The sequence below is a fragment of the Heterocephalus glaber genome, unplaced genomic scaffold (genome assembly GCF_053883595.1).
Source record: "Heterocephalus glaber isolate CG9 unplaced genomic scaffold, H.glaber_assembly_v1.0 deba00000331, whole genome shotgun sequence".
NCBI lineage: Eukaryota > Metazoa > Chordata > Mammalia > Rodentia > Bathyergidae > Heterocephalus > Heterocephalus glaber.
This window is the reverse complement of record NW_028258142.1, coordinates 35866279-35887023: the sequence shown is the minus strand read 5'-3', so window position 1 is coordinate 35887023 and position 20745 is coordinate 35866279. Positions and strand designations below refer to the sequence as shown.

Here is a 20745-nt window from a genome sequence, read left to right as displayed (position 1 = left end):
TAAGAAGGCCACTGGGGTGTGGCTTTGGACTAACACAGAGAAACAAAGGCAACAGGATTAGGAAGGAGACATTGAGTTGTCTTGCAGTCACAAAAAAGGCCTGGATGGATCCCATGGTGAGCTGAGCATCTGGGATGGCCTTACAGAATCACCCTGAGTTGGGGTGAGGTAGTCCCATATGTTCACTCATCATTAATCTTAAATTATCACATATATTAATCTATTTTGCATGTATAGACCACAATTTTTTTAATATTGTGATGATTATATTTCAGTATAATTGGTTTTCTTTGTAATCTTATTCACTTTATATATCCATGATATTCTTTAAATTTCCAAAAGGAATCCACGGCATGAAATGTTAAGAAGCCCTGCTATGAAGAATGAGCAGTAACCCTGGGAAGGTCAGGTTTATACACAGTACTCTGGACAGCTTTGGATATGGACATATGTCTCCCCCTTTGTACCATGATCCTTCATCTGTATCAAAAGACCCAGTAACCTCCTCTGTCCCCAAATGCTCCTGCTCTCAAGAAGGAATATTACTTAATATCTCCTCATGACTTTTCTTGGAAGGATCTCCGATCAACTGCTGAAGATAGCCACATTGTGAAAATTGAAAAGCCCAATGAAAGGAGTAAAAGGAGAGAGAGTGAGGTACCTCACCAGGGCTCTGCAGGCCAGGGAGGCTTCAGCCTCTTCCAAGCAATGGGCTACCTCACAGGCGACATGAAAGAGTATAGGAACTGGCTGAAAGGTAAGCAAATGCCCAGGAAAGAAGCATGGGCCAAGCAAAAGACAACCCTCCCTCCACTACTCCCTCTCTCCTCCTTGATAAAGGCTTCTGCAGACGGGAGTGGGGACTCCAGCCCTGAGCTGACTCTGGGCGGGTGCAATATATCCCACTAACCTGGGGATTCCCACCGTTGTAGAATTAAATGCATTTCACTGATCTTGGTCCTTGGCAAATTGTTCATTCCCATGTGGAATAGCTATAGGGCAACCACATGAGCAACACAGAGGACATTTCCTGAACACACTGAATGGTCATTTCTTCATTTGTTCCACAGCCTTTTATTGTGTGCCAAGAAAATATTGGCATCACCCTCCCCAAAGTTTCAGAGTTCTTTCCTTTTAACTTTCTCCTGAACGAAACAACACCACCCTTCCCTGCCTCAACTCACCCCCCACCGGCACAGGTTGCCCTGGAAACCAAACTAGAGAAGGAGGCAGAATGTATGTCCCTTCTTCTTCTACACCTGGCTTCCTCTGGGCCCTGATTCAATAATGATTTTCACAGCTGGGCTGAAACGATTTCTTTTCCAGTTTCCTTTCCTCAGGCTACTTTCTTTGCTGCTCAGATCCTGGCCCTCAACTGAGTCATACAGCACTACACAAAAAGAGTTTCCTTCCCTCCCTACTCCTTCCCTAACACCAATAAATTTCCCTTGGAATGCTCCTGGGGCTGCCTTACCAACCAAGCCAATGACTGGAACTGAGTTAAATTGGTCTCAGCATGGTGCCTCAGTCTCTATAGCAAAAAGGGCCATTCAGAGACTTGAGGTGGGTGCCACCCCCCACCCTGCCCAGGCTAGATGAGAAGCGATTCCTGACTCATGCACCCCCCTGTGCCTTGCTTTCAATGCCAAGCAGTGGTCCAGCAGGGCAGCAGGCAGGACCCTGTTGATGGCTCTGTCTGTTTCTTGTAGATAAGCACCTGACCCTGCAGTTCATAGACTGGATCCTCAGGGGAACAGCTCAGGTGATGTTCGTCAACAACCCTCTCAGCGGCCTCATCATCATCATAGGGCTTCTGATCCAGAATCCCTGGTGGACAATTACTGGGGTTCTGGGGACAGTGGTCTCAACCTTAACTGCTCTTGCCTTAAGCCAGGACAGGTGAGTTCCTCCCTACAGACCTCTTGGCAAGACACATGGAGCAGACAGGTGAAGCTTTTACTTGACAGGGCAGCCAACCTTAGCCTAGCAGCCAGCCAGGCTCCTGAGTGCCAACTTTGAGCAAGTCACTGAAGGACCCTACAGGAATAAACTGCTCCGACCCTCAGCAGGTGACCCCATCAGGCTCTGCTTGACTCTGGAGACTAGGGAAGACTCCCTGTAAGAGAGGTGCAGAGAAATGCTTAAACTGCTCTTTCCTCATGGAGCCTATAATCTCGTTTTAGGAGATATGGTTAATGGGCAATTAATGTGTCAGAATAACAACACAACAGATGCGGCGGAGCATTGGGAAGATTAGAAAGGACATCCTAGAGATAGGCATGGTGGGTATGGAGAATGGGAGAGAGGTGAGAAGAAAGGGGAATATGATGGGGACACTGAGGAAGGGAATGCTCAGGAGCATCAGGATGCATCGAGGCAGCATGGGGAGGGACCAGCTTTGCTGACTCCGAGGCACTGGTCAGTGCAAAGTCAAGTAATAATAACAACAAGTATTTTGTAGAACTCAACTATTTCTTCGGACTTTGCTCTATATTATTCCAACAGTTCCCAGATTTACCTGATAGACTCCCCAAATGTGATATTAATTCAGTTTAAATCTGAGCATGGTGGCACATGCCTGTAATTCCAGCATTCTGGAAGGCAGAGGCAGAAGGACCACCACCAGTTAGAATCCAGCCTAGGCAACTGAGTGACTTAGGGAGACCTTGTTTCAAAAATAAAAATTAAAATGAAAGGGGATGTAGCTCAGTTGGAAAGCCCTGGGTTCAATCCCCAGTACTCAAAAAAAGGGGGGGTGACACAATTTCATCCCACCTGCTCTCCCTCCCTCCTGTAGATAGATGCTCTCGTTCAGTGAATCCGGGAGAAGTATTTTTGACAAGGTCTTCCCAAAAGCTTCTGATGGTCAAAGAACTTGGAGAAATAGATACTAGATTATCCCATCTTACTGTTTTTGAGGTGGAGGTTTGCAGATCATGAATCAAATGTCAACAGCATTTTAAAATATTAAAACAATAGAATAAAACAAAGCAAACTAGACCAATCAGTGCACAGTGAAGGTAAATAGGATTTTGTGAAATTTTGTTTGATTTATGTTGGGATGTGGTAGAGGAGAACTAGATCATAATGTAAGATGTATACCTTACAGTGGGTTTCTCTGCAAAAACTTACAAAGTACCATCATGCCTTGTTCCATGGGAGCATTGCTGATAATGGGGCCCAGGGGTACAGCAGTGAACACGGACAGGCTCCACCCCCCACCCCCCCAGCTGTACAAGAGGACAGACCTCAAGCTCCTGAAGCTCATTCTCTGGTCAGAACCTTGCAGGAGATTTGCCCAGTACCCTTCCTAACCCCTCCCCCACTCCCCTCTCCCAGTAGAGCTATTGGAAAGGTCAAGGCAGCGTTGATCGGGGTCAAGGAGACAGGTTTAGGGAACACAAGTTTCCCCTCTGAAACAGTCTGAGGCAATAGACCCAAGTTTGATTCTAGACACTTCGGGACACTCCAACTGAGACAGAGAGATGACCACATGGGCATCATGAGTGCATTCAGCGGGTCTGTGTGGGCACAGACACACAGAGAGGGAAAGCAACCAAACTTCAGCCAGGCAGAACTGTATGCAGTGCAGTATGAAAACACTCCCTCTCCTCCTTGCCTTCATCCCTCCTCTCTGTCCCTCCTCCCTTGCCTTTCACACACCAACACACACACACACACACACACGTTCCATATCACACATCATGACTTCTATGAGATTTTCCTACACTTAGTAGTCTGAAATGCCCCTGAAAAGCAAAAGCAAAGAGCTTAGCCACCGATAAGAGTGCATAATTTACCTCTATATCAGCAAAAATAAGCAAGTGTGTTTGTTTGTGTGTGTGTGTGTGTGTGCAGCTATGTGACTACTCAATACTAATGCAGTGCACTCTTTTGTAGTACTAGTAAAGGAATCATTTTGATTATACAAGTCATCTAAATTAGTCCCCCCCCCAGGGGGGGCAACAAGTACCACCAAATTCCAATGCAAAACACCTGTCTCCTCCCCAGGTCAGCCATTGCCTCAGGACTCTGTGGCTACAACGGCATGCTGGTGGGACTGCTGGTGGCCTTGTCCTCTGAGAAGTTAGACTACTACTGGTGGCTTCTGTTTCCCGTGGTCTTCACAACCATGGCCTGGTGAGGCATCTACTTCTCCTTACAGATTCATAGGACCCTAAGATGCTCGTGCTGTGGGATCCATTGTCTGCATAGATGGGATGGTTTGTTCAGCAAGACACAGTGAAAGCCCATGAGGTCAGGAGCTATACAAGGGGATCATGCCAGGATATGGAATAACAGAGACCTTTTAAAGCAGCAAATGGCAACAAGTTTTTATTGGGTGGATAATCTTTGGATGATAGATTTAAGAATAAAGCCTAAAATGTATTAAGTAGTTCCTATATGCTAAGCACAGTGCTAAGCAAGGTAGGGTTATTTTTGTCCTCAGTGTATAGAAGGAAAGACCAATGCAGAGGTTAATTAACTTGCCCCAGGTTATACTGTAAAAAACTTTTTAAAACCGTGCTTTCTTTTTCATTATGGAAAAAAAGAGAAAGGGAACAAAAAGAGAGAGAAAGAAATGAGTGAGTATGATACAAGAAAAATTCTGGGCCACAAAAAAGAGCAGGTTTATTATATTTTATATTATTTCTGTTGCATTTTCTTCTTTTTTATTTTTTATTAATACAAGTTTGTCATACTGATGTTTGATTGGCCAATTGGTTCGTGTATGTAACAGATCTTGCTCATTTTCAATCCCTTTACCCCCTTTCCTTCCTCCTCCCTCATCCCATCCCTAGAGTCTACCTTCTCTTTTCCTATCATCTTTCCTATATTTCATTCATTTATTTATATCTTAGCCTTCTCATATAAGAGAAAAAAATGCAACCTTTACCTTTCTGAGTCTGGCTTATTTTGCTTTGCATAATGGTCTCAAGTTTTGGTGCTGGGTTTCTGAATCCAGACCTGCACAATTAAGCCCCAGGATGCACAGGAATCATCTATTCTGTGGTATAACCAGAAACTAAAAGCTGAAAATTCACTTGTGGTAGAATCAGAAGGCCTTCTTGGAACAGAGGTCTATATGTAAAGCATATCATCTTTGGACTGGAATCACCAATTGAGTTCTTACTCATGAAGGAAGGCAGTTAAGAACAAATATTCGTTGAGATCACAAAATATGTGTGAGCACCCAGTCACTCACAATGTGGTCCTTAGTTCATTTGATTTACAGCAGGTCAGTAGCTTATCCAGGAGTCTCAGAAGTGGGCCTGCTTCATGGTGAACCCTTGCCCCAGCCCCTGACTGCACATGTATGTACCACCCTGTGCTTAATTCGCTCAGACATGGTGATTTATTCCTGTTCTTAGCAATAAATCAGACGTGGTGATTTATTTTTAAAATCTCTAAGAAGTAAATGTCTTTCTTTGGTTTCAAAGTCTGGAATTACTAATTTAGTTTAAGTACTGTTTCATTACTTTGTAGTAGTGCTTGAAAATATATTACTACATTAAGCATTGAGTATTTTATATTTCCTCTTGGGATTTCTTTCTTTCTTCATCCACTGGGACAAAAAGATAAGGCCATCATTTATACAGCTTTAACACTACTCAAACACATGTCCCCTGTGCTGAGCAGAACTTGTCCTCATTTGCATATGTTTGGTTTATAACTACTTAGATTAAACCTATCAGCACATCCCCGTCAGCCACATGGCACTGGGTGGCAGTTAGACTCAGTGCCCTCTGTGCCATTTTCCAATTTAAAAGGCAGAAACCATTAACTCCTTGCCCTAGGCTGTCTGCTACCACTCCAGTACAGTTCTTAGTCCATTCATACAGCCTTTGAAATGCAATCCAGGTAGCGTGGGTATTAGCAGTGCCATTTTCCACGTTTATCCAGTGAACAAAGATTTGAGTGCCTGGGACTTGTGTTGAGTACACAGACTATCCTAGATGCCGAGGATGGCATCTAGGATTTATCCAGATTTATCCAGTGAACAAATACCTGAGTGCCTATACTCAACTTGTGTTGAGTACTCAGACCATCCTAGATGCTGAAGATAGCTGTGAACTGGGAAAGAACTCCGTTCTCTTGGAGCTTACATTCTGAGTAAAGATAGAGATAAAACTCATAAACTAATTAATGAAAGAAGGTCATTTCAAGACACCATAAGTGCTTTCAGGTAAACAAAATGGCATCGATGGGCCCAGAGACTGATTCCAGGCATGGGTGATTAGGAAAGGCCACTTTACAAATGGGACATTTGAGCTGTCATTTAACTGATAAGAAGATATCTGCCATGTGAAGATCTGGATGAAGGGTTTCGAAGACTTTCCCACCAGGGCGGGTATGATGTGTTCAAAAACAGAGGCAAAACCAGTGAGGCTGAGACCCAGTGAATGATGGAGGAGCAATAGAAGGTGAACACAGAGAGTAGATGAGGGTCAGCCTCACACACCCCATAGATCTAACAAGTCTTAAGATTTTTATTACAACTAGTAAAAACAGGACGCCATTAAAGGGTTTTAAGCAGAGTTGTGATGCATGTAGTTTAAATTTAAACAAACCCCTTTGCTTGCAAAGTAGAAAATGAATTTAACTACTCAGAAGCATAGTTAGGAATCTGTTATAATGACCCACAAAATGATGAGAGGGGTTCGGACTAGAGTGCTATCTGTGAACATGACCAGAAGTGATTGACTACGAGGTATGTTTTAAGAAAGATAGAGGCAACAGGACTTTCTGGGAGGCTGAGGATACAAAGGAGAAGAAAGAAAGTTCAATACATTTCCATTATCTGTCTAAGCACCTGGGTTACAGAGAGGACTAAGAGAAAAATATGTTGGAGGCAGAGATGGGATGTAATGACTTCTATTTAGACACATTACATGTTAGACTTTCAAGTAGAGAGGTTGAGAAGATAAGTTAGAGATGTACAAATCTCTAACTTTGTGATATAATCAGGATTTGGAAGGCAGAAGCATATAGAAAGTATTTCATCCAGAGAACTCAAGAATATCACTCAAAAAGGACGATTAAGACAAAAAGAAGAATCAAGATAGAGTTGTAGGGTTTTCCAACATATAGATGTCTGGCAGAAGAGGGTGAAAGTCAGCAAAGGGGAGTAAAGAAAGAGCAGGCAGGAAGAAAACCAAGAAAGTCCAAAGTCACAATAACTCACACAGACAATGAGAGAGCCCAACCTTAAGAAGACCAGGAATGACTGCAGATATGTCAAAACAGGTGTTACTGGTTCACTGGTGAGCTGGTCAAAGCTATTTCTGTGATGTAATGAGAACACACACCTGACTGGAGCAGGTTTAGGAATGACTTGCAGCAGAAAAATTGGTATAAAAAGATTAACACCTCTGTGTGTGTGTGTGTGTGTGTGTGTGTGTGTGTGTGTGTGTTACTGAGGATTGAATCCAGGGTCTTCACACTAAGATACATTCCAAGCCCTTTTCATTTTTTCAATTTTTTGAGACAAGTTCTCACTAAGTCATTAAATTGCTCAAGCTGGGCTTGAACTTGCAGTCCTCTTGCCTCAGTCTCCCAGAGCTCTGGGACTACAGGCATGTGCTACCTCATTCAGCTGATTGCCAGCCCTTTTGAGAAGTATTGCTGTAAAGAATAGTAAAGAAATAGAGAAGTAGTGGGAGTGGGCATCTGGTTAAAGGGTGGGATTTTTAAAGGTAGGACATACTAGAGCTTACTAGAGATTGTTGAGAATGAGCTAGAGAAAAAGGTAAGATGAAAACAAGAAAAAGAGGAGAATATTAAAAAAGTGAAGTTCTTCAAACTGTTCAGATACAGGGCCAGGGATTTAACTCAGTGGTTTCGCCGCCTGCTGCGCAAGTGCAAGGACCCGAGTTTGATCCCCAGTACCAAAAAAAAAAAAAAAACTGATCAGATCCAAAGAACAGAGAAAAGAATTAGTGCATGGAGGAACAGGGATGATTCCATCAAATGAAAGAGTCAGAGAAGCAGAGTACATAGGAACAAGGCAGACAAGGTGCAGATTTTTATGGTTGGGAAAATGAAACATTTCTCATCTTGTCACTTCTATTTTTTTAATGAAGTAAAGTCTGTTTGTTGGCTGAAATAAAAGCGAAACAAGCGGTAAAGATTTGAAGAGAAAGGTGAAAATGTGAAATGGTTCTCAGCATCTTGGAGACTTAATGTGCTAGGGATGTGCAGTAACATTTTCAGGCATGTCCAAATGCTCACTCAAGATTCAAGGTAGACCAGTCGGCCAGATCATGTGATTTCATGTTTGGTCCAGCAGTCTCTGAGTTCAGGAGATGTGAAGTGTTAGGTATCTAGGGTGGCTGATCCCTTCCTGAGGAAACTGAGACTAAGAGAGATTAATGACCTGACATCACTCACTCATCTGGCAAGTAAAAGAGTTATGACTGGCATTCAGCTCCATCTGTATCCAAAATTCATGCTCTTTCCTAGGAAGAGGCTAAGAAGACAGAGGGTACAAACAACTGAAGTTCCATTTTCACCTGACAGTTCCCAGAGTAGCACTTAGTGTTTTTGCTGAGCCTAAGGCTGAACATGACCTGCATGCAATGGCAGCTTCCTCCTAGAAAGTTACACCCCCAAAATGTTTTCACAGCCCAGGACAATAACTGTTGTATGTCTTTTTTTTTTTTGGTACTGGGGATCGAACTTGGGTCCTTGCGCTTGCGCAGCAGGCGGCGAAACCAATGAGCTAAATCCCTGCCCAACTGTTGTATGTCTTAATGACCCAAAGGCAATAATTTCATTTTGTAATGATTGCATTTTAATTACTCTTCTCAATTTAAGAAACAAGGAAATATTTAAATTGAAAGGTGTGATCAAAAGATACAGTAAATGTTTAAATTAAAATTTATTATACTAAAAGACACATTGCCATTAAACCCCCTTGAAATACTCCCTCTTGCTTTAAACACATTTATCCCACCATTCTTGCCACTTTCTGAAGCAGTTCTAGAAGTCCTTTTTCATGAGTAGCTGCCTCAATGTCCTGAATTGATTCAAAATGTTTATGGCAATTTCTGTCTAATAAAACTATTACAGTGCATCCTTATTCATTGGTCCTGGCACTGTGAAATTTCTGGATCTTCCCTAAAAGGTAAACATTTTGAATTTATTCTTGACATCAAAATAATTATGGCAGCACAACTAAAGACATGAAAGAGAACTTCCAAAATTGCTTCAGAAAGTGACAAGGATGACGGGTTAAGTGTGTTTTAAGTAATGTATTAATGAGAATCAATGGCAATGTGGCTTTTACTATAATAATTTTTTAATTTCAACAATCACCATATTTTGTGATCACACCTCATATTTCCTATAGTATTCTGTACAAAATGTTACATTTTTAAAATTAATTTTATTGGTACATTTTAGATGTACAATATAATGACATTCATCATTGGAAATTTGCACCTTTACATAATCTCTCTTGGTTCTTATTTTTTCCCCATTCCCATGCCCTCCCTTCAATTCCTCCACACCTCCCTATTTACAAAGACTTTGTTTCCATTTTTTCATTTTCTCATATTAATTCCATAATGTTATATTTTTTACATTTGTTTCTCAAAGGTGTAAGCTCATACTGAACATCTTATTTCCAATCCCAGATCAGAGGACCACTGGACTCTTGGGGAAGCCAAGAAATAACTATGACAAGGAGAGGGATGGTGAATAGTACAGTGGCCACTGTTGATAAGACAGACCGTGTCTACCTAAGGATGCTCAGTTAAAAAGACAAGGTCAACCTAAGTGATTGACCCTTTGTCTCTTCCATCTTCAGCCCAGTTGTTTCTAGTGCCTTGAATTCCATCCTCAGTAAGTGGGACCTACCAGTCTTTACACTGCCCTTCAACATCACCTTGACCCTGTACCTGGCAGCCACGGGCCACTACAACCTCTTCTTCCCCGCAACACTGGTGGAGCCTGTGTCTTCAGTGCCCAATATCACCTGGACAGAGATTGAAATGCCCTTGGTAAGTTACCTAATGGTGATGAGTTGAGACTCTTAATTTCCACTAGATTCCCCTAGATTCTCACTAACCAGCTTGTAGATTACCCAGGCTCTTGGCTTTGCTAGAAACCCCTCTGAAATCAAATAATGGGCCTCAGCAAAGACCAGAGTTGCTGCTACATCCATACTTCCTCTCAACAAATATCTACCAACCATCTAAAATGTGCTGGACATTTTTTCATTGTTGCCAATACACAAGGACTAAGACAACAATATCCCTGACCTCATGAAACTTACATTTACATAGGAAAACATACAACCTGCAAGTGAACAGATACTAGGTGCTAAATTGACAGTCGCAGAAAAATATTAGATAATATAATAATGTGATAAAGAGGCAAGAGCCTAAAATAAACTTTTAAAATTAGGATTTTAATGTATCAATAGAAGACAGAGGGTGAATTTTCACATACTTTCTATATCAATGGTTTTCAAGGAAGAGAGATTTTGCTCCTTGTGGACATTAGGCAATGTCTTGCGACAATTTTTATTGTTAAAACTAGAGAGGTGTAATTCATATCTAGTGAATAGAGGGCAGGGAACTGCCTATAGTGCATGGAACAGGTTCCTCCTACCACTAGGAAAGATTATACAGTCTAAAATGTCAACTGGGTCAAAGTTGAGAAACTCTGCTCTACATTCTACTATCATAAATGTGCATATTTATTTATTCTACTGAGCTCTAGATATTGAGAATAAAAAAATAAGAAAAATCTAATACAAGAGTAAGTTTATAGAATTATTTTGACTTGGTTAAACAAAAATAGCTAACAGCTAAAACTAAATCAAACTTGTAACAGACACTGTTTCAAACCATTCTAATATTAACTCATTTTGCTATAGTTATCCCATTTTACAGATGAGAAGACTAAGGCACAGAAAGAATTACTTGCCCTAGATCAGTGGTGGTGAACCTCTGGCACACATGCTGTAGGAGGCTGTTTATATCATTGAAAGCTCTAAAAGGTTCGCCACCACTGCTCTGATCAACCTGTAGCTACTAAACCTGGGCAACTAAACTTTGAACCATCACCTTCTAGTCTAAGGCAGAACACATACCTTCAGGTTGGACAATCCCAGTGAGATGAAAATCACTAATTCTCAAAGCAGTGAACCCCATCCATAGGTATCTTTAAGCATTAGAGGGCTCTTTATATGCCTGGGAAATCCATCCCCATTTGTCTTTCACCCATTGCTTCTAGCTCCGCTTTCTAGGGTAATTCAGAATATCGCTTCTGTGGCTGTCTTTTGAAAATTTGAAAACATATCCCACAACCTCAACTACTGTTTGTATGAAAGGACTTTTGAGCCCTTACCACTCAGCCCCGCTTGTTGCCTCTGTGTATCTGAACCTCAGTGTGACCTTCTATTGGCAATTAGCTCCAAACTCCCACTCCGGGTCCTTCAAGGAAAACATGTTCTAACCCTAAACCTGTCAGAGAAGGAAATGCTCCTCCACTTCAGGTGGAAATGCCACTGCAAACAGTGCAAATACTTTTTAAAGTTTTTTGTCTTTTTAAGTTTTGTCTTGGGCTGGGAGGTGGGATGGAGTGGGATCAGAGGCAGGGTTGGGGGCTAAAGTCAAAGGACTGGAAAAGACAGAGCCCCTCTCTCAGGTGGAAAAATGGGTGGGGAAGGAGCAGGGACAAAACTTTGACAGAATCATTGAGGATCAGCCCTGTGGCAAGTAGGCAAATTGACCTTGGATGCACAGACCCACTCTCTCTGATCTCGACCCAACGGGCATTGTCCAAGTGGCATGTGACATGACCAGAGACAAAGGTTCTCTAAGGCCCCAATCCATGCTGTGAGGGTGGACAATCCAGTGCCCAGGAGCCAGTGCGGCTCACAGGGAAGAGGTGCCTCTTGTTCATCTTCAAAATAAACAGTTGGAAAGTGGCTGGACCCAAATCTGGGCACCCTAAGGCGAGCTCACTGTCTCACCTCCTGAGCAGCCCAGAATTCTGACAACCAACATCATTCTCTCCCACACTATCTAGATCTGAATTTTGAAAAATCAGTGCTGTTTTACCCTTTCTCTAAAACAAATGGAGGAACTTTTTTGTTCAGCAAGCTTGTTGTCTGTCCTGGGAATCATAAGGAGAACAGATGAAGCAGGGCGCTCAGTAAATTTCCACCACACACCTGACTGCCCTTCACCCTTGGGTGCCAGCTGCCACCTGTCACCCCAGTGCACAGTTCATCAGGCAAAAATATGGATCCCAGCAGAGGAGCTTCATTCTGAAGCCGGGCTCCATTCCAAGGCCCCTTGTTCCTTCATTCCTCTCATTCTTGCCTGCCTGGGCTCACAACCCATGTTCCCAGACGGACAGGTGGAAGCTGGACTCCCCTCAGAATTCCGCACTCCTCAGATGTTGGCAAATTGTGAGATATTTATTGAGTGGATTTCCCGTCTGTTCATTATATGTAAGCCGAGTTCCCTGGTCTGGTACAAAGTGTTTTCTGGGTTGCTATAAATAAGACTGGACCCCACCCGATCATTCCTTTCACAAGTTTATAGACTCTGGTCCTACAATGTGTGGTTATTAAATAATGTGTGGTTACTAAAAAGTCACCCATTTGGAGACAATGATGAGCAAAGATGGGAAGCACCCTGGGACTCCTCAAAAATTGTTCCCTAAAGAGAAATCAAATTGATACCAGAATCAAATCAAGTTGTTAAAAAGAGCAAAACTCCATGCGAGGGGAGAAATGTACTTAACTTCCCATATCTACAGCTGATCGTTTATACCTAATCCAGTGGGCCTCAAACTCTGTTATATATCAGATTCACCTAAGGCCAGGGAGATGCCCTATACCTATCAGATTAGATTGGCTATGGAGGAGCAGGACATGAGTAGGTTCTCTAACGATTCCTAGGGGATTCCAATATACAGCAGGGTTCAAGAACCACTGGGCTAATCAATACATGTTTATTAAGCACTTAATGTGTATCCAGCCACAAAGAGCCCTATTCTCTTAAGAGCCATGTGGGTCAGTGATGGAGAAAAGAACTACACAATTTTGAAGCTGTAAGGTCACCTGCCAGACCAGGTAGGTGCCTTGTGTTGCAGAGAAGGACACTGAAGCCTGGGTGAGGAAGTGGCGGGCTTATGGTCACACAATGAAGTCGTACAGAGCATCCCTGAACACTGGAACCCTGAACTCACAAGCCAGGGCTCTCACTTTCTCTACTTTCCTTGCTTTTTGCCCTCAAAGAAAAATATGAACAATTCAGCCAGGCCAAGAAAGACCATCTGACGTCACTCCCAAGTCAGTCACCCCCAATCCCAACACCAGCAGGTCACTCTCGGGCTCAGTGATGTCGTGGCTTCATGCCATCTTCCATATGTTCTGCAGGGTGCTTTTCCACAATGTTAAGTGATCCTTGAAAGCAGAGAATATGCCTGCTTCTTCCCAGAGGCCCACAACCTCCAGGATAACACTGAGGTTATGAATGGACAGCACCCACCAGGGAGGATGTGCTGACAGTGTCTAGATGGAGAGACCGTAGACCAGAGGGGTCGAGTTCAGAGAATTTAGCCTAGTTGCATTTGGTAAAATCACCCATCACAATGGCCTAGAATACTTCTAGGATTCCTAGAAATTTAGAGGAAATCTTCTAGTGCCCTGAAACCCCCAACAGCAGTGTAAGGAGGAGAAGCATCCTGGGCCCTTCAAAGCCTCTCCTCTCAAGGGGAAAGAAAGCTATGTGTTCCTCAGAAGCACCTTGCCCAGTCCCCATGTCTGGTCACCACCTGACTGCATGAGGGATGCCTGATGCCTGGTAGGTGGTGGAGTGAGGAGCTATTTGTTCCAGCTTATGCCCTCCCCATCTCCTCTCACGCTAGAGGGCACCGTCATCCTCCTGTTCTGCCTCATTAGTGTCTCCAGCAATGGCTCAGTCCTGGCCCTGAGGCTGGTCTTTGCATTATCAGCCTGCACTCGAACAACTTGGACTGTTGACTTTGCAGCTGTTGCAAGCCATCCCTGTCGGAGTGGGCCAGGTGTACGGCTGTGACAACCCCTGGACTGGTGGCCTGATCCTGGTGGCTCTGTTCATCTGTTCGCCCCTCATCTGCTTGCATGCGGCCATTGGGTCAATTGTGGGGATGCTGGCAGGTAGGATGGAGCCCCCACTCTTTGGGGAGATGCTTGGGATAGCTGTCCTGAGTCATTTACCCCTTCTACATGGTAACTATCCTAGATGTATTCTCTTCACTGAAGTTTCAAAATACCGTTAGGGCTAGGGACTTATTTTTCCCTTTCTTGAGCCTCCAAAGGAAGCAGGCTGCAGGAGCAGGGTGTGTAGAGAGCTGAACGGAGTCTGGGTACTGAGCCCTTCAGCTAAGGGTGGAGGAGAGTAATCCGGTTGGGGAGAGGGAAAGGAATAGCCCATGCTCAAGTACATATGGCCCAGCACTTTGAATTTTTAAAGCTAAAAGGAAAAGACTTTCCCCAAATTGGGTTTGCATTTCACACAGGCACTTTCATATTGCTACATATATGTGTATGTATGTACACACATTTATATAGGGATATGTTCTTCCCCATGATAGAGTTCAAAAATGGGATAGAGGAGTTGGGATAGAAGCCTGTTTTGGGGGGGGGGGGTTGCTTATATTCTTTTATTGGTACATTGTAGGTATACAATACATTTACATTTACCACTGGGTGTTTGTACCTGTGCATGATGTATCTTGGTTCTTATTTTTTCCCCATTCCCTGTCCTCCCTTCACCCCCTCCACCCTTCCCTATTTACAAAGACTTTGTTTCCATTTTTTCCTTTTCTCATAATTTTTCCTTTCCCTTTCCCCTTCCACTTCCCCTACCCCTTTGAACCTTTCTTCCTATTTCAAATTATCAATTATTCATTTTAATCCTTATTTACACTTTCAGTTTCTCACACCAGAGAAACTGTTTGGTATTTACACATGTGTGCCCTATTTATTTCACTTAAGAGTATGGCTTCAGTATCCATCCATTTAGCTACAAATGTCTCTACTTTCTCATTCTTTATGGCTGAGTAGTACTCCATTTATTAAAAAAAAACACATTAGAAGCCTGATTTTTACTTATTCCAATGTTTTTCAAAGACTTTTGAAAGCAGAATTTTAAATTTTCTTTTAAATTGGAAATAATTTCAAATTCATCAAAAAATTATAAAAGTAAATACAAGTGGTACCATTAATTCCTTACCTAGATTTGCCATATTGTTCACATCTTACCTCTTGACCGTAACATCTCTAATCTACATAGATCTGTGTAGATGGAGAATTTTTCTGAACCATCTGAAACAGGACTCTTGAAGTGGAAAAGTTTTCTTGCTAAAACTGCAGCTTCTCTGGCTAAGGAGTAGGGAATACCTGGAGCCCCCTGCCTTCTAGGCTTCCCCTCACCCTAGAAGTAGTAATACGTCTGTGTGAAGACTAGGGCTTTGGAAACCACTGCTTCCTTCTCTCTGTTGCTCCATTTCGGAGACTCCTATAACAGGCAGGGTTGTGAGTAATGGGGTGAACTACAGGAAGGACGGCACCCTCAGACCTGGCACCAGCCATGAGGTGGCCTTTTCCCCATGGTCCAGAATCACCCAGACACGCACACTTTGTTCCACAGCACTGACGGTGGCCACACCCTTCAAGACAATCTACATGGGCCTCTGGGGCTACAATTGTGTCCTCTCCTGCATCGCCATTGGGGGCATGTTCTATGCTCTCACCTGGCAGACCCACCTGCTAGCCCTTGTCTGCGGTAAGTATTCAGCAAAGTGACAACTAAGTCACTCTGGCTATTCCTCCCCATCATCCAAGTCGTGTGCCTGTTCTAGCCCATCCCCAAATTTAATGGGACCAGGCCAAAAATCTCCATGAACCCCTGGCTCTATGCAAGGCCACTATGGATGTAAGAAATGGAAAGAAAGAAATGCAAGCTTTAATCTCTGCTCTCAAAGAAATGCACAGTCTAGTAGCAGGCAACTGCAAAGACAAGCAACATCAGACAAACTGCCTGATGTCAGGGTGTAGTACACACCCCAAGGCTGCGGGAAAGTGCACAGGTTCCCTGCCTTGGTCTGGGCTCCCTGTTCTGCCAGAGCAGTGGCTGGGAGCAAGGGTAGGCCCTGGGGAGCTGACTCTGATGGTCCTTCTCCTCCACAGCCCTCTTCTGTGCATACATGGGAGCAGCCCTCTCCAACATGATGGCGGTGGTAAGTTTGGATTCTCCTGAACACTACCCTAAGCACTGCTCCCCTGCTAGATCTTCCAGACACTTGGGGTCTTGTGGAAGAATTATGAGTAAGTTATAGAATCTGGTATGTAACCCATTGTTTCTGTCAGAGTTTATCCAGGGTTTACCCAGAGAACGGGGACAGATGGAGCTAGGACTGGATCTGGGAGACCATCCCTAGGCCGATTTTCAGCTCCAACATTAAAAGATTCTGTTGTGCCCAAAGTCATCAACACCTCAAATTTCTTGACCAACTACCTGGACATTCTGAATCTAGGAACACCAATGCCTCCATTGGAGGGGGATCCCCATCTTCAGCCCCTACCATATCCTTCTCCTCAGGTCTCAGGCTCAAAATAGAGGCCCAGAAACATTCTTCAGACCCCATTGCTTTTATTTCCAGATGGGTGTGACACCAGGCACCTGGGCCTTCTGCTTGTCTTCCCTTATCTTCCTGCTCCTGACGACCAACAACCCTGCCATCTACAAGCTCCCACTCAGCAAGGTCACCTACCCAGAGGCCAACCGCATCTTCTACCTGACGATGAGAAACCCTGAGAAAGCAAAGTCCCCCAGCGGTAACTAGCCCAGCTCCAGGCAGAAATGCTCTTGCCTGGACCCCTGTGGTTTCAATTCTGGGGCAATCAGCACAGCACTCACCTCCTTTGCTCTCCTGGCACCTGTATCCAATCAAACACACCTGTAACTCGCTCGCCCTGAGCCTGATTTTCTCTCTCTACCCAAATCTTCAAAGCTATCCATTGTGAACATTGAAAGAAGTTGGAGCTGGGGGTTTAGCTCAGTGGTACTGTGCCTGCCTCAAAAGCACAAGGTCCTTAGTCCAATCCCCATGTACTAAAAAAAAAAAAAAGTTGGTGATGAGATTGCCAAAGTTAGAAGTAAGGAGTGTGTTACATGCTATTGGCACAAGCCAAAAACAGACTCCTTGGGGAAGTAAACAAGAGGTGATCTTCTTGGCGTATTTAAGTAAATGACAGATGCTGTGGAATTGAACTTGCTGAGTGGCTCCCAGGCATACATGGGGTGGGAAGTAAGTCGAGGTCATGTGCTAGGAAGTGAAGGCCCCCTCCGTGCAGAGCTATAATCTGATGGGCACTGACAGCCTTTGGCAGAAGAGAGGAACTTCACATGTGACACTGGAAGTATCTAAATATGAAGAATTGAACATTCAGGTTTTCCCTTCCACTGGTGGTTACTGCCCCTTTCCCAACACTCATGATCAAAAGCCCATTTCTCTATTGTTACATAAAAACAAGATGCCAAATGGCTTTCCCTTGCATGATACCCCATTTCTCCAGTGCTCCTTCCCACCCCAAGGAGCTAAAAACCTCTAATTCTTTCACTGTTTCCCTCCCCAGTGCATCAGTTCTAAAACACTTGTATTTCTCCAACCATCTCCCACCCTAAATTTTACTGAGATTATTTATCATTCTTAATTTTCCTTATAATATGCTTCTTCTTTCTGCAGTAATCCTACTTGACCCATAACACATACTCTATCCTTGTTCATTTGGAGTGTACTATTTTTATTAGGCCAGTTACCTTCTATCATTCTTTTCTCTATTCTTCATCTTCCCTTGTCTTGCAATCTGTGTTCTGATTCATTTATTACTTGTTTAGAACTTTCTTGAGAATTTTCTTCAAATAATATTTGAAAAAATATGGATGACATGTTCTGTGACTCTTTGCATGTCCACAGGTTTCTTTCCTGTGACAAGTGAATGGCATTGTGGCTGGGTGTGGACTTCCTGGGGTGCACCTGGCCCTCTCAGTTTTCTCTAGATATTGTTCCTTCATTTTCTGTCACTCAGATGCTACAAACAGGAAACCTGAAGCTGATCTCATTCTTTTCTTTTGCAAATAATCTGCCTTTCTTTCTAGATCTTTAAGATGTTCTCTTTATCTCTGGGGTTCAGGTTTCCTCCATCTCTTCCATCTTCTCTCTCTGGAACTCCTCTGTCCATAGATTAGGCCTCCTTGATCTCTGATCCAAGTTGCTTCTCTCCTTCTTCACAATTTTTATTTTTGTTCTGCTTTGAGATATTTCTTCCACTTAATCTTCCAGCCACTGATTCAGATCCCAAGAGTAACCTTTCCTTCAATTAACAGATATATTGAATTCTTTGGTTTAAATATAGTGGTTTTAGTTTTGGAAAATCTTTGGGATAGGGGCTGTAGCTGAATCCCATGTGTGTTCATATCATTCTTTGGTTGTTGTCTATCTGCTTTTGCCCCTGAAATGAGGTACCAGCTAGTTCTGGTAACTTGCTGCCCTAAATGTCGGCCTGTTCCCCATTCCATTCGAAATGGGCTCCCATGTTGGTTGCCCGGGGCTATGTGCTAACATTCATGACCTGAGAATCTCTGCCTTCTGGCCTGACCTCATTCACTCATTTGTCTAGGACACATTGCATGAGGAACTATTAATATGTTACCTGGGCCCTAGGCTTGACAATAAACCGGGAGAGAATCAGACCAGCTCCTGACTTCACGGAATTTATTTTATGGGGACTTACCTAGCCGGGTGAATAGTTCAACCTGAGACAAAGATGAGGCTGGTAACTCAGACGATCTGAGCCCACTTAGGTTCACAGTGTGTGTTTGTCACGAGGAAGTTATCTGGCTGGCTTGGTCTTCTGTTTAGGAAATAAATCAGGCATTATTTTAAGGATTCCAGGAAAATTTCTGTGCCTCTTTTCCTGTCTCCTGTGTTGCTATTGCCTACTGCCCAAATATTCCCAGCCATCCCTTTGACTTAAAGCTTTGAACCTGTTAAAATGTAAACGGTCCTGGGAAGCACACGGTAAGCATGATCAATCATTTGCATCTTAGATTGGAGCGGTCATTTCTGAGAAAAGGTTTGACGAACAATGAAGGGAGAGTACAAAGAAAACACGCACTGCACATTCTGAGATGGTCTTTGGCAAACAAGGGCATGCTGAGATGAGTGGAAGCTGGACGAATGAGGTCTGGAGCTCCCTTTTCCCTCTGGATATGATGATCAAGCTGGTTGTACTTGGCTTGAAAAGAAAAAAAGGGGAGACCTTGTCTGTCTGCAGCATGTGACCCAAGTGGTAGAGGTCAATTAAATGTTACTCCTGGGCACAGAGCACAGAGGTGAGGTGGGCGTAATAAGCAGACAGGCTGAGTTGGTGGAGAGGGATGCTTTGTAATGATGGACGTTGCCTGAGAAATGATGTCCTATGAGGAGCAGGGGCTGGAGTTCCATTGAGGACAGTTGCTTGGGGTGTGGGCGGCTAAACCACATGACCACTGCATCCTCTCTCTTCCAACTCCAAGTTTCTATAACTCTGCAGCCCTAGATTCCTACAGATGAAAAAGGAGAAAGTATAGCTAAGGTGGGAAAAAGAAAAACATAAGAACATGGAGAGGAAAAGTACCAAAAATATGCTGTTATTACCTTTCCAGCTTTTCCTGGAGCTTGGCCAGTTAGACATTTGGTCAGTTTTCCAAAACGCACAACCTGGTTACTTTAACTATACAAACTGGACCAACATCACTCAGCTGGGCTTTGACCTGCTTCTCCCCATTACTCTCCCTTCTGAGGGGTTCTCTTCCAGCCAACCCTCTATGACCTGTCCATCACTTGGTCTCCTGGCCTGCACTCACGGCCACATCAGACCCATGGGCCTCAGTTTGGGCTTCCTATGGGAATCTGAGCTTTGTTCCCTTGGCTCCTAAATGTTGTGAAGGAAACCTGTCTCTAAACCAGGCAGGGGATGGCAGTTTCACTGTGGGCATGATTCTCAATAAATGATAGTCTCTACTGGCAAATTTAAAGCATTTTATATGAGTTATTACTATTATTATTATTTATTATTATTATTTGCCTGGTTTTTCCCATCTTTAGCCATTCAGAGAATTCATAGGGAACTAGAAATTCCAGTGCCCCAAGGAGGAAGTGGAGGAGGAAAATACAAGTCCTTCTTAACTCTCTGTGAATTGATAACTAGGACCCCCAACCCCCTCCTACAGCTGCTGAAGCAGAATATAGCCAAGGGGGCAGCACTGTAGGAAACTGCTAGTGCTGGCTTGCATTTACTCCACCTTGCACCCTGAAGTCCTCCGACATCCTGGTCTTTAATTCTGTTATCCTCCCTCCATGAGGCTGGAAATAATGAGGCTGGAGACATAAGCATTGTGAAGAAAACTTCATTCTGGATTGAAGTGACTTCTGATTAACTGAACCTCCAAAAGCAAGATCCACAGTCATAAATAGATCTCTTGGAGAATCCTTGGTACCCAAGCCCTGGCCTTTGGTAGGACCTGTTGGGGAGAAGATTCCATCATAACCTTTTGCTTTCTAAGGGAGCACCCTAAGTCTAACATATAAAATAGATACTATCTTTCTTAAAACTATTGTTCTATTTAGCTCCAGACCCACTGGACTTCATGGACAGCTTCTTTAAAAGTGATCACTTCCTGTCTTTCCGAT

At 43.5% G+C, this 20745-nt stretch overlaps 1 protein-coding gene across 4 annotated transcripts in view; it reads left to right on the top strand.

Moving 5' to 3' along the window:
* The window catches only part of Slc14a2 (solute carrier family 14 member 2), a 431234-nt gene that overhangs the window by 383209 nt on the left and 27280 nt on the right, over positions 1-20745 (top strand). For all 4 annotated transcript variants that reach the window (XM_087193188.1, XM_087193186.1, XM_004855073.3 and 1 more), the window contains exons 5-12: positions 577-757; positions 1710-1899; positions 4012-4140; positions 9812-10004; positions 14017-14164; positions 15660-15794; positions 16199-16248; positions 16672-16846. In XM_087193188.1, the coding sequence (XP_087049314.1) occupies positions 577-757; positions 1710-1899; positions 4012-4140; positions 9812-10004; positions 14017-14164; positions 15660-15794; positions 16199-16248; positions 16672-16846 (1201 nt within the window). The remainder of the gene's footprint in view (positions 1-576; positions 758-1709; positions 1900-4011; positions 4141-9811; positions 10005-14016; positions 14165-15659; positions 15795-16198; positions 16249-16671; positions 16847-20745) is intronic.